General features: G+C 37.6%; 1 protein-coding gene across 2 annotated transcripts in view; it reads right to left on the bottom strand.

Moving 5' to 3' along the window:
- IFT81 (intraflagellar transport 81) overlaps positions 1 to 16,019 on the bottom strand; it is a 42,833-nt gene extending 26,814 nt beyond the window's left edge. Inside the window, exons 1-8 of one of the 2 annotated variants that reach the window (XM_072024607.1) lie at positions 15,595 to 16,019; positions 14,672 to 14,775; positions 13,809 to 13,989; positions 10,736 to 10,825; positions 9,617 to 9,682; positions 9,187 to 9,297; positions 7,825 to 7,909; positions 95 to 258 (exon numbers count right to left, since the gene is read on the bottom strand). In XM_072024607.1, the coding sequence (XP_071880708.1) occupies positions 95 to 258; positions 7,825 to 7,909; positions 9,187 to 9,297; positions 9,617 to 9,682; positions 10,736 to 10,825; positions 13,809 to 13,989; positions 14,672 to 14,775; positions 15,595 to 15,738 (945 nt within the window). In that variant the 5' untranslated portion in view covers positions 15,739 to 16,019. The remainder of the gene's footprint in view (positions 1 to 94; positions 259 to 7,824; positions 7,910 to 9,186; positions 9,298 to 9,616; positions 9,683 to 10,735; positions 10,826 to 13,808; positions 13,990 to 14,671; positions 14,776 to 15,594) is intronic. The other variant, XM_021277952.4, reaches the window with a different exon arrangement.
- Positions 16,020 to 16,731: the final 712 nt, after the last annotated feature.

The raw sequence follows: 16,731 nt of genomic DNA, 5'->3' as shown, positions 1-16,731 counted from the left end.
ATTAAACCTTTTTTCAGGGGTGTAAAGTAAGGATAGGAAAACTGCAATATACAAGAACTCTAGAGATGGTATGGAACACCAATTAAGTGCTTACCTTCATTTCAAGTACATTGAGATCTGATCTACTCAGAGCTGGCTCTCCAACTGTCTTTTGTAAGAAATATACTGATTTTTTCTTGCTTTCAAGCTCCCTAGGTATTTTTTCAGTAGTCAGGTATGAATTGAAATTTATCTCCTCTTCCAGTTTCTTCATTAAACCTTAAAAACAGATTAAATCAATGTATGTCTATACCCAAAGTCATGTAGAGGATAATTAAGTTTCATTTCCCCAACATATTAAAGTATTCAGCAGATTACAGTAACAACAGCACAATGTTTAAGTCTTCTTCTCAAAACTCAAAGAAACAGGTAGTTACTCGTTTTAGCTTTTTAATCTGGATGTTAAACGATACAATATGCATTACATTCATTATCCATCTGCATCTCTAACATGCAACTATTAATTTCTCAACAAATTATTTTAATCAATGAACAAGTAAAACCCTTACACAAAAGTCTAGCTGAATCAGTTGTAAAATTCAACACACAACACTGATAACCCTGTGCATGTCTCACACATCCAGATACTTGATTCCATGTTACATTTTGTTGTGAATTACATTCTTTATAAATTTTAAAAGTTGATGGCTAGGCTTGGGTTGCTTATATGCATTCAGGGTAAGTGACAGCAAAACACATCACAGCTGTGCTGACTTGCTCAGGGCTCCTTTGAAGATTGTATCCCTTACAGCTTCCCTGGCTGGTGCAGAGGAGCAAGCATCCTGAAGCTGGTTCTACCCATAGATTACGTAGGTCATTGTTTCATGTGAATTACATCATCTACAGACAGAAATTATCTCAGCATGAATCCTTTATCTGTGTCTCAAAATAGAACAAAGATCTTAATTTGGCCAGCCTCACGTAAGATCTGTTATACACTTGGAAATTCTTCCTTAAAATAAAACTTCTTTGTTCCAATTTGGCATCTAAAATTTGCCCTTAAAATGAGCAGAATTAAATGGATGTCTACATACACTTAGTCTTCTATATTGCTGTAACACTTATAAATTGCTTTTCTCTAAGGAACAGACTATTTTTTCTTTCATGAACAAATGTTTGGTCTTGGGACAGTATATTGACTGTGAATACTGGAAAAAAAAAAGAATTGAAAAAAATAAGAAGAAATTGCTGTGTAATGTCAAAAATTCTACTGAGAAAAGCAATCACACTTAAGTTTTCCTCTACGCAAGCCTGATGCACACTGCATGATACCATGCTTGTGACTTGGCTCTTGCTAGATAAAGTAATTTAACCTCCTTTACAGATAACTTATAAATAAACATAGGCACATACAGGTAAGAGCAATACACAGCTAGAAAAATATGACAGTAAAAAATGAAGCTGCTATTTAAATTACATTACACAGTCGTGTGCTGACAACAGGCAGTTTAGTGCAATTACTCCTCCAAGACACCTCTACTAAGGACTACTGTAAGATCTGCAAGTTACATGTCAGATGAGAGTGGGAACAGGTATTTCAGAGTATTTTTCATGATCTAGATGACTAAAAGGTAAGTATCCTGGGTACATTTTAAAACTACTTGCTGAGGGAGTGGGGTGGTTTTTGTTGTTGTTTGTTTGAGAACATGGAATTACTATGGAGCACAAAGAAAAACAAGAAATTCAAATCTCTGTATTTCTCTACACAAATAAAAGCTTGAGTACAGAGATACAATAACAGAGCTGACCTTGCTGAAACAGACAGAGGAAAGGATGCAGGTTGAAAGAAGAGTTTTGGCTCTCAGGCTAAAGAGCCTGCTGACCATATCGCTGACTGGCAAAAGAAAACAGAACACAGTGAAATACAAGCCTTGGAAAAGGGGGGCCCATTCTTTTGCAACTATTTACCTCTAGAAACAGTACTGACAGATCCTCTTCAGCCTCTGCTCTCAGCTTTGACTGAAAGGAAAGCTACTTGGTCTAGCTGCCAGAGAGGAAATAAGCCATTCTTAGTTCTAAGAAAGCCTCGAGAATGAGAAGAAAGGAAACAGACCCTAGGGAAAGCAGTGCTGCAAAAAAAATAAAGTCAACGCAAACTAAAAATGAGTGGGAATTCCTCTTTTCCAGCAGTTTGGTTTGTTGATCTCTGTGTTTATGAAAAGCAACAATGTCATAGGTTCTTTTCCTCTATGTGGAAAGGTCATTCATCTTGCACAAAATAAACAGCATCAGTACTAATTTCAGAATGGAAACCGTACTTACTATATGCATGCAATAACCATTAGGCACTGGGCGCTACAGCTGTAACCTGAGAAACACCCCTGGACGTTCAGAGGGAACATTAATCAACCCATGAAAATTCCCACTTCTTTCCTGCAAAAGAACTGGGTTCCAGTCTTCCTCGGCCCACCACAGAGCTGTGCAGGAAGGACTACATTCTCAAGTCTCACTAGAAATCCACCACCTCTGCAAATGCAGCAAAGCTTCCCACGTACACCGTGAGCTGAATTATCACCTCAGAACTGACTAGAAGCACAACTCCCAACTAGATATTTATAACCAAGAACTTTGGCGTGGAAATCAAAGTGATGTCAATTAAATTACCCTGATATTTAATATTAACAGTTTAATCAAACTAATTTCTTGTTTTCTAGCTTTCCTCTTGGTAGCAAAAAAAAATCTACATACATAACTTATATCTTATTTCTTATCCTACTCCAGCCTTCTTATAAAACTGCATAAATATGCCTAAATAATTCATCATAGATATGACACTAAACTCAGGAAACAACCATGCCTAAATGATTGCTTTCAAAAGAGCAGAGGCCTATTGGCTTCACAGGGTACAACCCTGATCACTATCTAGATTTGCTTCACAGATAACCCAAGAGCTATTACCGGCTTCTTTTAAACACTGGCTGGTTCTGCATTCACGCTTGCTGTTGAAGGTGCACCAAGCAATGAAGCAAGTTAAAACTTGACATCTTGACAGGGAAAGACATGATGATGTCAACATCCCTCATGACTAATGTAGTTTCTTTCCTAAATACTTCTGGAGATATTTTCCTCCTATATGATTTGACATATGGAGAAGTAACTACCTAAGAGCTATTTTTGCTGCTTAACTGAACCTTCGAAAACAAACACAGGGCAGCTCTTTTAAGATTTGTTTTCAGTGAAAGACATCCCTTTTTCATATTCCCAGGCTCAAGGAAAGAAAAGCAAGCATACTTTAAATCTTTCCATTACACACATAAACCCTGTTTTTAATGTTTTAACATTGACTTATGATTACAAAATCTACATACGTAAGCTGCACAAAAAGTCTGGCTCTGTGCCCTAAGGCTATTTTAGCAAGACTGTGCCAACCATGTATTTACATGTGAAGAGCTATTAACAGTAATTCCTCATGTTTTCCATTCAATTTTTATTATTATTGCAAAGAGATGGGTGGGAGAAAGAGTTTCTTGGTGCTTGCTCAGTCATGTAGGAAAAAGGCAAGTTTCCCTGCATAATTCTGCTAATTGAGCTAAAGTTTGATCCACCTTGAGCTCAGATTACTACTTTTTTCCCCTCTATATTTGTGTATTCTATACCAAAAACATTTGCAACACTAACTGATTTAATAATTAAAAAAAAAAAAAAAGAGCGCTCATTTTATAGGTTATTGACCAACGCTTTGTTTAATATCACATAGAAAGGCTATGACAAAGGCAGGTGCAGAATAGACTTCCACGTGGCATTCACTTGCTAAACGTCAAAGCCTTCACTTCCCTGTCTGCAATCATCTTCTACAAAGCAGTATTTAAGTGATTCAGTCCACAGCTTCTAATGATATCACTTCCCATTTCCCCATATTAAAAAGAGATCTGGGACATACAAATAATGACAGATGATGACAGATCATCTCTTCAATATCTCCTTCAAAAATTAAACAGCTTCCTGAATCTTGTACTGTAAGGCATGCTTTCCATGTTATAATATTATTGTGTCTCTTTGAAATCTAACTTTCAACGACCGTCTCAAATTCTAAACCACAGACGCGGTTTTGCAGTGATGGAAATACCTGAGTTAAAAAAAGAGCTAACAACTTTTCTGTTACATTTCCTTCTACAACTAAATGCAAGGATAGCACCACCTCTTTGACCCTGGGAGCTCCAGTAAACTCCTTTTAATCCATTTAACATAAGTCGTGCTGAGTTTTTAGGTTTTTAAACCACTTTAAAAGTGGTTTCCCCCTAACCTTGTATGAATTGACAGTGATTGTATTTCCGATAGATCATTATAAGCAATTTTATTATCAAGTTCCACCTAAGCATTCTCCTTTGCCAAAATTGTAACCTGGTCTGTAGTTTTGAAAGGAAGTTATTTAAACTTGGAATTTTAGGGAAAGATAGCTCTGTGGCCAAATGAAAAGGTTCAAAATTAACGAAAATAAAAATGTTAATCTTTCCATTCAAATAGAAAATATTAGTAATAGTCTCCTAAGTTTCTATTTTTCATAAAATGTTTCAAATGATATAAAAGAGACATCTGTATAAAACATTTCCTCTTTAACTGGTATCTTTGATGTTCTCTTTGCTCTAAATGTTATTCCATACCAACTTAATTAAGTGTATAAATTACACATTTCACTGTTTATCAACAAAAATCCTCTTAACCCATTCTTTAATCAATATTTTCAAGCCAGTCATCTACTTCTCGATATTTCTGCTAATAAAATGAACAATAAAGTTCTGTAAAATGGACAGAGATCAAGAATTTCAGTAATTCAGTTCACTTCTTGGCATTCACAATTTGTGTTTGTTCCAACAGAGATTTCAAAGCAAAAAAAAATGGCAACCTTGATGAGAAATCATGGGCTAGGTTATTCAAACTAGTGATCAGTATCAATAAAAATTCTATTCATATCCAGAACAAAGAAAGATGAATTTTAAAAAAATCAGAAATTCATGTCAGTACTAGCAGCAGGAACTAACTCTGTAGTTAAGCAACATGCTGGGTAGTACTGAAGTTAATAAACAAGGAAGGAGTGCACTATGGAAACCAATGTTATCAATTTTAGTCTGAAAGACATTTGACAATGATCAACTGTTTTTCATGAAACAGTACAAAGTTTTCTAAATAACTTACTATGATTCTAAAAGTAAGTAAACTACCAACCATAAATTATACTTCCCTGGTACAGCTAAAGCAGACTGATGCTAATTGCATATTAACGCCACTCTTAAATACATGCTAGTTGCATCCTTTAAAGAATTCCTTTACATTTCTTTAAAAAGTGCCATCCTAAAGTAATTATAAGATGAAGTAGTTGAAGCAGCATGTGTCTGTAAGACATATATAAAAGTTTCCACTCATTCACAACAACTTTTATAATTTTATCTTGATTTGGAAGTAAAAACACCTAAGTATTAAAAATGGAACTCAATTATTTTAAGGGAAAGCATCTGATTTACACAGAAAATCCACAACTACCAAACAGCCTTTGAATTGTCAGCATACAAGCTATACTGATATGAGTAGGCAGCTGAGATACAGAACTTCAGCCAAAGGGATTTTATTTTATTTTATTTTTAATTAAAATAAATTGTGCTAACCGTAGACCAACAAAGCTTTTAAAATAAATGTTATCCTACTCAATGCACTTTGGTCACCTAATTTTAATTATTAAAAATAAATAAATAAAAAAGCATTCTGTAATTGCTACGACAAGCAGTGTCTTTGTAACTAGTATGGAGAAAAGCAATTACAAGGCTAAGTCCTGAAGTCTTTGTTTGGGCAAAATTTCAGAAGAAGTTTTCTTAAGTAATGACTCCAAGTTTATCTTCAGATCATCTAAACACTTTTTTTCCCCTGCAAGCAGGACTCAAGACAAGGGAATTAAATGAGTAAACTTTATTTTCATCTCAATGATTAAACAACATATTTACTGACTTTTTATTATGTTACCTTTGCTTCTGTGAACTGAACCCATCAAGTTTCCACTGGCCTTAAAAATACCCCTGGAACTGAAATAGAAATGTTGACACAGCTTTGCTGTATAAACTCTCTGGTAGCTACTGCAAAAATGGAACGGTTACAAAATTACTTGCAGGTCCCTCAGAGTAAAGAAGATAGTTCAGATACTCTTTTAGTTCCATTTGTGGTTCAGCAGCTGATGAACATTGTTTTAAAAAAAAAATAAAATTTATGAACTAATAAAAACATAACATGCTGTTGACTGAGAAAAATCCTCTAACTCAAAACAACTGCCAAAGCTGTTCTGTGATGCAACTGAAATACTAAATGTACTTGAAAAAGTAGGCCAATGACTTACTTTGCTAAATTTAAATCTATAGCTATCATTTGGGAAGTAATTTGTAGATAAAACAAAAATCATTCTATGGCTTTTTTTTACCAGAGCAACTTCGAATGCAACTGCAAAAGTTCTGGGAAAAGAACCATTCTGAGTCTTATGCCTTCACAATACAATCTTCCATACAGTAGAATTTTTCTATATTAATGATCCTCAATGCCTGTATAAACGGCGCATAAAACCTGTATCAATCCTGTGATGGGTTACTGATAACCTTATTGTGGTCACATGCATGAGAAACACTGAACCCTACATTGACTCAGGCTAATCCTTCTTACATTTCCTTCAAAGTAACTACACCATCAGCAGCTTAGATGTTGTAAAACTGTAGCCTTTGGAGATAGTTATTATGCATTTAATCTACTAACCACAATTCCTTCCCACCTGCTATTTTTATAAATGATCATAGAGGACTAACTTACTCTACAAGTAGTATAATTTATTTTGTTGAGTTTATTTGCAGACTGAGATACCACTGAAAACGAGCAGAAGCAGCCTCGACATAATTAATGTAATGCAGCAACATACGAATAAATCAGCTACAGTGACATCACGAGAACAAAGTATTTTATATATTATAAATATTTATTTATATTAAGTCTATGCATTAATATACAAGTATCTAGTGTATATAATCTTACGTATAGGTGTATGTGTGTATGTATATACACGTGTGTGTGTAAAATCCATGCTCTATAAAAGCTTAATTAGAAAGTGGCTTTATTTTTGATACCATAAAAAAATACAATAAGAAACAGACCTTAAAGCCCTTCACGTGAATGTTTTATTGGATGAAACTAAAAAAATCCCACAAATCTACACTGACTAAAACATAGTATTCAATGTATTTCATAGAATCATAGAATATCCTGAGTTGGAAGGGACCCTTGAGGATCATCAAGTCCAACTCTTGGCACCGCACAGGTCTACCCAAAAGTTCAGACCATGTGACTAAGTGCACAGTCCAACCTCTTCTTAAATTCAGACAGGCTTGGTGCAGTGACCACTTCCCTGGGGAGCCTGTTCCAGTGTGCAACCACTCTCTCTGTGAAGAACCCCCTCCTGATGTCAAGCCTAAACTTCCCCTGCCTCAGCTTAACCCCGTTCCCGCGGGTCCTGTCGCTGGTGTTAATGGAGAAAAGGTCTCCTGCCTCTCTTGAGAAAAATTTTAAGAAGCAGTATTTCACTGATGCTCAATTACAAACACAAAAAACATAAAACTTCACTAAACCTGGCATTTTATGGCAAGGCACATTCAGCCTTAGTATCTCAAGCATGTGACTTCAGAACACAAGTTATTTCTTCTGTTAGCTCAGTATTCCTATAGGCTTTTTGGCACTACCATATTATTGACAGTCATACAGTTTTGATTTCATTTCTAACAGAGAAAAAGCATAAACCCCCAGCCGTTATAGATTACCACTTACTTTCAGGTTTTGAATCCACTACTGCGTGATGCATCTCTTTCAGCTGGAGCTGTGCTCTTTGCAGTCTCTGCTCTGCATGGAACAACTTTTGAGACACAATTGGACACATATAAGTTAATTCATTTGAAATGCATATCCAAGCAATGAAAACAAAAAGGTATCAAAAAGAATCCCAAATACAAAAAAGAAATGGTAGCTATAAGCAGCTGGTTCGCAAGGGAACATGCCAAAAGAAATTTTCAACAATTGGCCTGGATTGACTTGATATTCTGTAGTGTTAATTAAGAAAAGTGTTATTGTATTCCCAAGTGATATTTTCTCTATGGCAGAAAATCATTCAACTTTTTTTTTAACCAAACCTTCAAGTGGTTTGAACATTAAAACAACAATAAAAAAGACAGTTTTCTACTGCAGTCCTGATTCTAGCTATCTTTTACTGCAGTGCATGCAAGGCAGCTGAGTTGTCACAGCGATCCACCATTCTAATGCTGAGCCAAGTGGAGAACACACTGCAAAGCTTGTTGCCAAACAACATCCAAGTGAATAGCATTTCTGCAATTTCGGGAAAGGCATAAAAAGAAGTGGAATTAGATAGACATCCCTTTCATTCTACTTGTGATCTCCCTCAAGCAAAGACCCAACAGCTTGAAACCCTGATTCACATTAATTTGAAATCCAGATATAGACTGCAATACTAGAAATCTGAGTTTTTCTCCTTTTAATACAGTGTGGAAGCTCATGTTATATTTGAAATCAACAGAATTTGGTGAGATGATACAACAGTCTGGTGCTGGACTTTATATTAAAGAATCTTGTTTCCACCACATATCTTAGGAATAAAACCTGCCCTATAGTCAGATTCCAGCTGCTTCCAGTGCTTCCTACAGCATCATCTTTGTCAGACTTAAGGACCAAAACCCAAAGGTTGCTCCTGAATATTTATTCCCTCTGCACCGATCCACAGCGAAAAGTTTGGGTACTTGCTGTGTCACTTAGCCACTGAAATCTTAGTGCAAGTGTACAGAGATATAATCAAACTAAGGAAACATTTGCTCGCTACCATAAATGTAATGACCTCTCTTTGGGTACTACCACAGTAAGTCATGGAACATTTCCTGGGATTGCTAAATGATTATGTCAGGGGCAGATGAGGCAGCCAAAAGTCTTAAATGAGATGTTCAAAACTTGTAGGGTCAAGCCTCTTCCTTTAAAATGTACACAGCTATTTCTATTTTAAACGAGATTTAATTTTCTGATGTTGGGAGAAACTCTGTTTATTTCTGATTTACTTCTTTATATGCATGACCCCCAAACAGATGTCAACAATTATTTATTTTAATAGGTACTCTCTTATGTCAATACCTGATTTTTTTGTTCTTGTTTCTGTTGAGCCAAAGACTCTTCTCTCTCTTTTTCTAAGCGAAGCTGTCTTGCTATTTCAAGCATTCGTTGATGATTTTGTACTGTCTCCACCTACAGCAAGTGGATAAATAGTGCATGTTACTGTCAGATAGTTGAGAAATACATTAAAAGAGATCATATGTCTCACAAGCCCACTTAGCACTTCCTTTCCATACATGTTACTACTCAGAAATGACAGCAAAGTACTGGACTCAAGATTCTTAAAAGCTCTGGACTAACGCCTAGGGAGATTCCCTGTGGGTCAATTAGTTATTTGACTCCTTCCTAGACTTATGGTATGTTTATCCTAATCCTTGTTTGCATTCCAAAATCAGAGTTGCAAGCCAAGGATTATGACACTGAAATGTAACAGCGTTACTTCTCTTATTACCCTCTTCTTAAGACGCTCTACTCTTTTGATGAGTTGATCTTTCTCCTCTTCCATTGCACTGATATCCTAAACGGCAGCAAAAATAAATAAATGTTAATGTATTTTACTATATAATATGGATTAGACTAAATACTGTACAAACCAACATGAAAATCATGAAAATCATAATTCCTCTCTGAATACATTGAACTGGTTATAATTTTATCAATCTATGATTAGAACACACAGGATTCCAGTCTCTTCCATCTCTCTTACATCCTCCTCAGCTCCAATACTCTTTATGTTAACAATAGTTTATCTGCATCCTTGAGTACTAATGTGAACATTTAAAATAAAAATGTGTGTATTTCTCTAAAATAAAAAACAAACAGAAACAAGAAAAATTCAGCATGAATTCAAGAATTGATGTGGTCACATGTTCTTAAAGGTTACACTTCCTGGCAGATAATTTGCATGAAATTGCATAGGAGTGATGTTTGCTTCCACTTTTCCCACTAAAATTTTGTTAAAAGAAACACGTAATTGTTCTAAAACATGTACCCAATTATTATCCTCCTTTAATCCTATCTTACAACAGCAGGACTCCACAGATTGACAGTTGTGAGAGAAAAGGAAATAACTTCTCCAATTTAGTCCTTATCTCAAAACTTGCTTAACTTATGTGTGTGTCTTACTGGAAAGCTGGATTCATGCTTAAATATTTTGCTGAAATGGGGCAAATATCTTTACTTAACACCCTAGCCACACAGAAGCACCATTTTGTTGACTTAAGTCCTTAATTCATTCAACAACCTCTGACATTATTACCCTGTATCAGTAAAGGAAAAGGTTTTATATCAGTTTGTGGTCACAAAAAATAACGAGTTCTAATATTTGAAAATCATGCTGAACACAGTCTTGGCAGCCTTGTTTCCCAATCTGCTTCAGAAAGCTCAGTTCTAAGCATGAGAGAGGACTTTCTCATGTTTGCCAACAGAGAACAGTTTCAAAAAAGCAACTGCAGTGCCTATTAGCTCCGACCTCTACAACTTACACACAGTGAGTCCACAGAACCAGAAAAATAAAACTGACATTCAAAAAAAAAATCTCAAAAGTTGTGCTATTTTTTCATATTTTTACCCTTCTTATTTCTGCAGTAGAAAAACCAGATGTTTTGAGCTGCTCACACTCCTTATGTAGGTTTTTAAACGCTTCCATCAGTTCTTCATACTATAAAATGAGATAAAAATATGCAGAATGAGCTCTAGAGCTATGGGCTTTCAGACCAACATGCTGCATTACTATTGAGACAGTAAATACAGAAATAGAAATAAGGTGAAGACAAGAATTCAAGGGATTTTTCACCACTAAAGCTTATCAACTTATAAAACAAAAGTAAAAAATGTCAGTGAATTATCTTCCATTTGAAGATACACTGAGAAGTTTCACAACGTCTTCGATGTTTTCACCTCTTCCCTTGCAATGCATACTGTATTTTCAAAACAGGAGGATAAGATGTTAGCTGAAAGGGACAAAGCTACATTAACAAATTATTCTCTCTTACTACAAATCTGTGTACATCACACGTGTTAAAATTACCAGGCTAAAAAGGACAAGCTGGGTCTAACAAGATGCTTGAGCTAAGCAACAGGGCTTGAATTTATAGAGCACTGAACTTCTATCCAGCAAAGCAGTCCAAGAGCACACCTGACTTAACATGTGAGAAATAGTTTTGACATATTGCATAATCGTGCCCTCAGTATGTTATAGAGATTGATATATGTAGTTCGACAGCTAGAGAGAAGTAGACAGTGTGCTAGCTCCACACCAGTACGTTGCCCACCAGTAATCTTCAACTGAGAGGCAGTGTGAAAGTCTGTGTGGGCAGAGAAATAACAGGGGACAGAAAGAGTTTAGAAATATGGATAGGAAATAAATTTAGATTCAACTTGGAGAAAGGCAAGCTGAGATATAGGGAAGAATAATCTCCACAGAAACAGCCATTCAGTAAGATGGAGAAATCTAAACAGAGAATATCAAGTCATTTTTTACTTCCTGGAAAGAGCAATTGATATGACTGTTGAACACAAAATAGCAACAGCAAAGGCCAGTTCAAACAAAGATGACATATCCCTGAGTGGTGAAGCAGCAATCCTATTCTATAAAACCCTGAGCAACCAGCCTCTAGAAATACTTCATTTGTTTCTGATTGTTTCACTAGCAGGCTCACACTGACAAGCTGAAATTAATTAAAAAAAAAAAAAAAAAAAGAAGAAAAAAAAAGGCAATAAAACAGCTACTGAGAAAGAGATTAAATAATAGAAAGATCTTTGTTAAACAAATAAGTTATGATAAGAAGGTATACACAGGCTGGATGATGAATAATGAGTTAAAAAAAAAAAAAAAAAGGTACTAGCAGAAAAGCAACTAGCCTACAGTTACTTAGGCTTCATAGAAGTAGTTCAGCTAATAATGAAACAGCAAGTAATCTCTGAGCAACTGTATTCGTGATTGCTGATGTCCATCAGCTCTCCTTTGTGTGGATTCGCTATTTTTCAACAAGTGAGTTTAGCAAGCCTCTTCCTTATTGGGATATGAAATTTCAAGACCAATGGCAAAATTCAAACAAGGGCACAGCACAGTTTGCCAAATCATAATAAAGGGAAGGGGGTTTTTTTGTTTTTTTGTTTTTTTTTTTTACTTTCACTGAGTAAAAAACATTCTGCAGCTGGCCCACGCACACCTGAAATAAGTGACACACTCAATGACCAAAGAACATTCAGGTTTAAACCATGGAAAAAAAGATTCCTGGCACCTGGGAGCTACTAATTTCAGACTGGACAACTAGATTTATGCCTAGATTTGCTTGTTTTTACAACTATACACTGCAGCCAATCCGATGTCCAAATCACAATACAACTGGGAAGGTGGTAGGTATTCTGAGGATCTTTTTAAAATTATTTGCAAAATTATAATTGAGTTTGACTCTATACACCCATAAAACTTGATCATGTTCTACGATTTCCAGATTCTCGTACTTTAAATGTTTCTATTAAAATGCACTATTCCGTGCCTGTCTATCTAAATACCTAGGCAAAATTATTTAATTCATTAGTATCTAAATTATTTGCATGCTTATGCTAAATTACATAAAGGCACTATATTACCCCAGCTTCTGTTCTGAATTAAATCAGTAGGGTATTATTTTAATAAGATGGTTACATTACTGTAATCCCAAAAAGGAACACATTTTACGTAATGGAATTAATGGAGTTGGATATTTATATATATTGGGACTGTGACATACTGAAAAAACTTACAATCTGCATTCCTTTCTCTCCATGCTACTTCCGCTTAGTTATTCTAAGTTATAAATCAGATATGGTAGAAGTGGTAACAAAAAAAGGAAAAGTCAGGCTACGCAGCTTTGCTGGTGCACAGTTAATAAATGGAGTTACCTGTTACAACCATTAAAAAACCACTGGGATTTTACAAGCAACTATATTTAACAAAATGCAGAGAAAACTGGATAAAAATTAAGTAAATATGTACCTCAGATAACACAAATGTAAAAACATAACATTGGTTCACTTTAAGCTTTGCATTTTAAACCCACCCAGACTCGCTATCTAAAATCAACATTTAATGCTCACAAAAGAAGTGGGAACATGAGTAGGAATGTCAGCCCAAGAAAAAAAAAAAGATTTATTCACACACAAAAAAATTAAAAAATGGTTGAAGCAGAAGTGGGGTAATGCTAATATAAATATTAGGGGCTAAATATTATACAATCAGTTGACAATTAGGAAGCAGTGGCTTTTGGTCATACTGTTTTCTGATTTGAAACGGTAATTTATAAAGTTAAAAGTATCCATATCAAAGATCACAGAAATGAAAAAAAAGTTTTTTAAAAAATAATAAGTCTTTGTCTTAGCAATTATTTAGCATATAGTATTTAATTAACTTAAAACCTTTTAATTCAATGCTACCTATTACCATACAATCTCAGGGTTACTGGAAGAAAGCAGGTCAATGCATATACTTTTCTTTATGAATTGTCGCCCACCCTTGATTCCAACATGCTTTTAACTGTTAGCATAAGTCACTTGAACATCTACTTCAACGGTAACTCCCTGATTCATTTATCCCTTCTCCTACTGGCATTTCAATTAATTAACGTAAAGAAAACATTGGCATTCATGAAAATTGCTACCTGTTTATTGACGTCCGCCACAGTGTCATCCTGCAGGAACTCCACTGGCACTTCCAATTTTACTAAGAAACGTGCCAGATAAGCTCTTTTCTTGAGTTCATTGGTTCTCTGAAGAAGCCAATGTAAGACAGGGTGAATTACAGGTTTGCTTCCCATAACTAACCCTTGGCGAAACGCGCTCCTATACAAAAACAAGAAAAAGCAAACATCACGTACCGATAAATCTCAAACTCAAGAATGCTGGCTGGGAACAGTTAGCAATGTTTTGACATCCTCTCTCCACTTGCCTAATGGTTTTCTTAATGGTGTTAAAACAAAAAGCACTCATGATGCCAGTTTGCTGGTCATGATCCTAACTCTGCTACCATGAGGCAAATAAAAACCCTGTATCACATAAAAAGCCTAAAGCCTGCACCAACGCCTCTTCCTATCCAGGGATATTCTTCAGGAAGAGTATAGTCTTCAATGAGGGAAGATCACAGGTTTTTGGGGCTACAACCTGAAGCAGGAGGGCGCAAGGCAACCTTGTGCGGCTGGGCTAAAGGGGACAGGGCAGGACTGACCCTGCCAGGCAGGCGGCACCCTCTCCTGGCCGATTCCGCAATAGCAGCTCTCACAGCAGGTCCCGGGCACGGCGGCCACTGCAGCCGGGCCCCAGAGGCTGCCCTACACCTGCAGGAGCCTTCTCCTGCCACCACTGGAGCCATATGCCATGGGGACAGTCGAGGAACAATCTTTGAAGCTCTACAGGTGCCCGTTTGAATAGTCAAGGTCAAAAATTTTAAAAACTACTGAATTACAGGTCATTGCACATAATATGTAAAGCACATTTTGCTGCAATTTATAGACAAAAAGATACTTACAAGTCTGATACACTTCCCGGAGGTTTGTATTTAAGGATACTAAGGAGAGTCAACATTCTTTTAGCTGTTTGCTCTGGCAGCTCCTCTCTGATGTCAACAATATGCTACATAGTTGTAAATAAACAAATAAACAGTATTTGTTCAAATCATGTTAATTAACTGGTAACATTAAAAGAATTGACTTCATCTACTTTTCATATGATACATCAATGAAGTGAGATGTTCCATACAGAACATTCTTTTTTATCACCAAGCTCTGATTCTCTTTAACAGATTTTTCTCCTACATGTGTATTTAGGTAATTTTATTCTAGGCATATGTTCTCCCTGCTCACAGGACCGCTTCTATATAGACAAACCATCTGCTTCCACCAAGGAAGTCTGGGATCCTACCAGACCAGGGCACATATATCTGTACCCCATGTACGTGAATGAACCCTCTGATCTCATACACACCTTTGGTAGCCTCGAGGCTGAGGCAGTTAACAACTCGATATCTATCGCAAGTGAGAAATCACAAGGCTCAGTTCTTGATCAGTCACTACCCTGTGTAAGTGCGCAAGACACAGCCTGACTTTTGACTTAAGAATGGAGTCATTGTCAGTCTGAAGCAATGTAAGATCTGTGTCCTGATTCCCAAGATAAAATATAGTCATCAGACTCTAGGGGGCAAGGGTCCAGTATCCCTGGCCCAAGAACCATTTGCTTGTTTGCCAAAACCACGTTGATGTAGAGACAAAAAGGATTCTTGCCAGGCACATTTATTTCCAGGAAGATTCATACAAGCTATTTTGGTAAACCAAACATGCCACAAGGAACACGGAGCCAGACCTAAATAAAAGCATTCAGCGCAGTTTCTGTGACGAGCCCATCCGTGACGCTTGCAGTTCCCCAGGCCTGAGCAGCTCCGATTGCCCCCCTTACCTTCGGGTCAATCTCCCCCAGCACATCACTGAGCAGCTGCAAGAGCTGCACGGACTCCAAGGAGTCAAACGTGATCAGATTGTAGCTCTTCCTGAAGGGCTCCTGATTGAGCTTCTCAACAATGAACTGCATTTGGTCACTCATGGTGGCGGCCGGGCCGAGCCTCGGCGGCGGGGCCGGAGGTGATGTGAGGAGGCCTCGGCGGGACCGGGGGAGGGCTGACAGGGGCAGCGGGGCCAGGCACCACCTCAGCGAGGATTTTGGCAGCCCCACGGCTCCGAGGGAAGGGCCGGGACCCTCGGAGACCCTCGGGGTGCAGCGCCCTGAGGCGCCGGGGCCGCCTGGGCCTTCACCTCCCCTCAGCGCCTCCCGGTTACCATGGTAACGGTTGCCAGGCCGGGGCGATGACGTCACTTCCGACGCTGCCGCGCGCGCGCTTCAGCCAAGGCGCCGGGACGGCTGAGAGCGGGAGGGGGCTGCGCATGCGCAGAGTGGCGCGGGGCGCTGGTGGAATGTATTCACCTTTTAACGCGTATAATTAGCACCCCGGTGTATTAGGGGGATGCTGTGGCGTGTAGATGTATAAACGCATTGCTGCAGTTACCCAGTTAGGGTTTCTGGCGGTCGTTGGCACAATAAAACGATGGGAAATGGCGCTGGTGTCCGTGACTGGAATGGTTGTCTCAGTTCTGTGGAGGAAAGCACGGGGGATCTGTGTGGAAAATGGGGCGCTTCGTGAGGGGGGAATGGCAAATTATGTCCTTGGGTTGCCAGTGTGCCTCAGCAGAGCAATAAGCACACAGTCAGTGTGAGCAATACCACATCTGAACGAGGACAGGCGCTTCAAAAATACCAAACAATCAAAAATAGACTCCGGAGCTTGTTCATGAAAGTGGTATCTCCAATTTGCACATTTTTTTAATTGCAGATCCTTCAAAAATCACATTTAGACCTTAAATAGGTGGATTTTGGAGCCTCTGCTACTACAATTAGCTTTTTGGATTGTCTTAGAAACCCACGTGAGTCCACAGATGATGGAGTAAAATATGCAGTGAGTCATATTAAATTGGTGCCAATTGAAATGCACAGGTTGTAAATCACTGCGGAATTTTATTCAGTAAATAGCAATCATAAATG

The sequence above is a fragment of the Anas platyrhynchos genome, chromosome 16 (assembly GCF_047663525.1).
Source record: "Anas platyrhynchos isolate ZD024472 breed Pekin duck chromosome 16, IASCAAS_PekinDuck_T2T, whole genome shotgun sequence".
Taxonomy (NCBI): domain Eukaryota; kingdom Metazoa; phylum Chordata; class Aves; order Anseriformes; family Anatidae; genus Anas; species Anas platyrhynchos.
The sequence above is the reverse complement of the archived record's forward strand: the minus strand, read 5'-3'. Positions and strand labels throughout refer to the sequence as shown.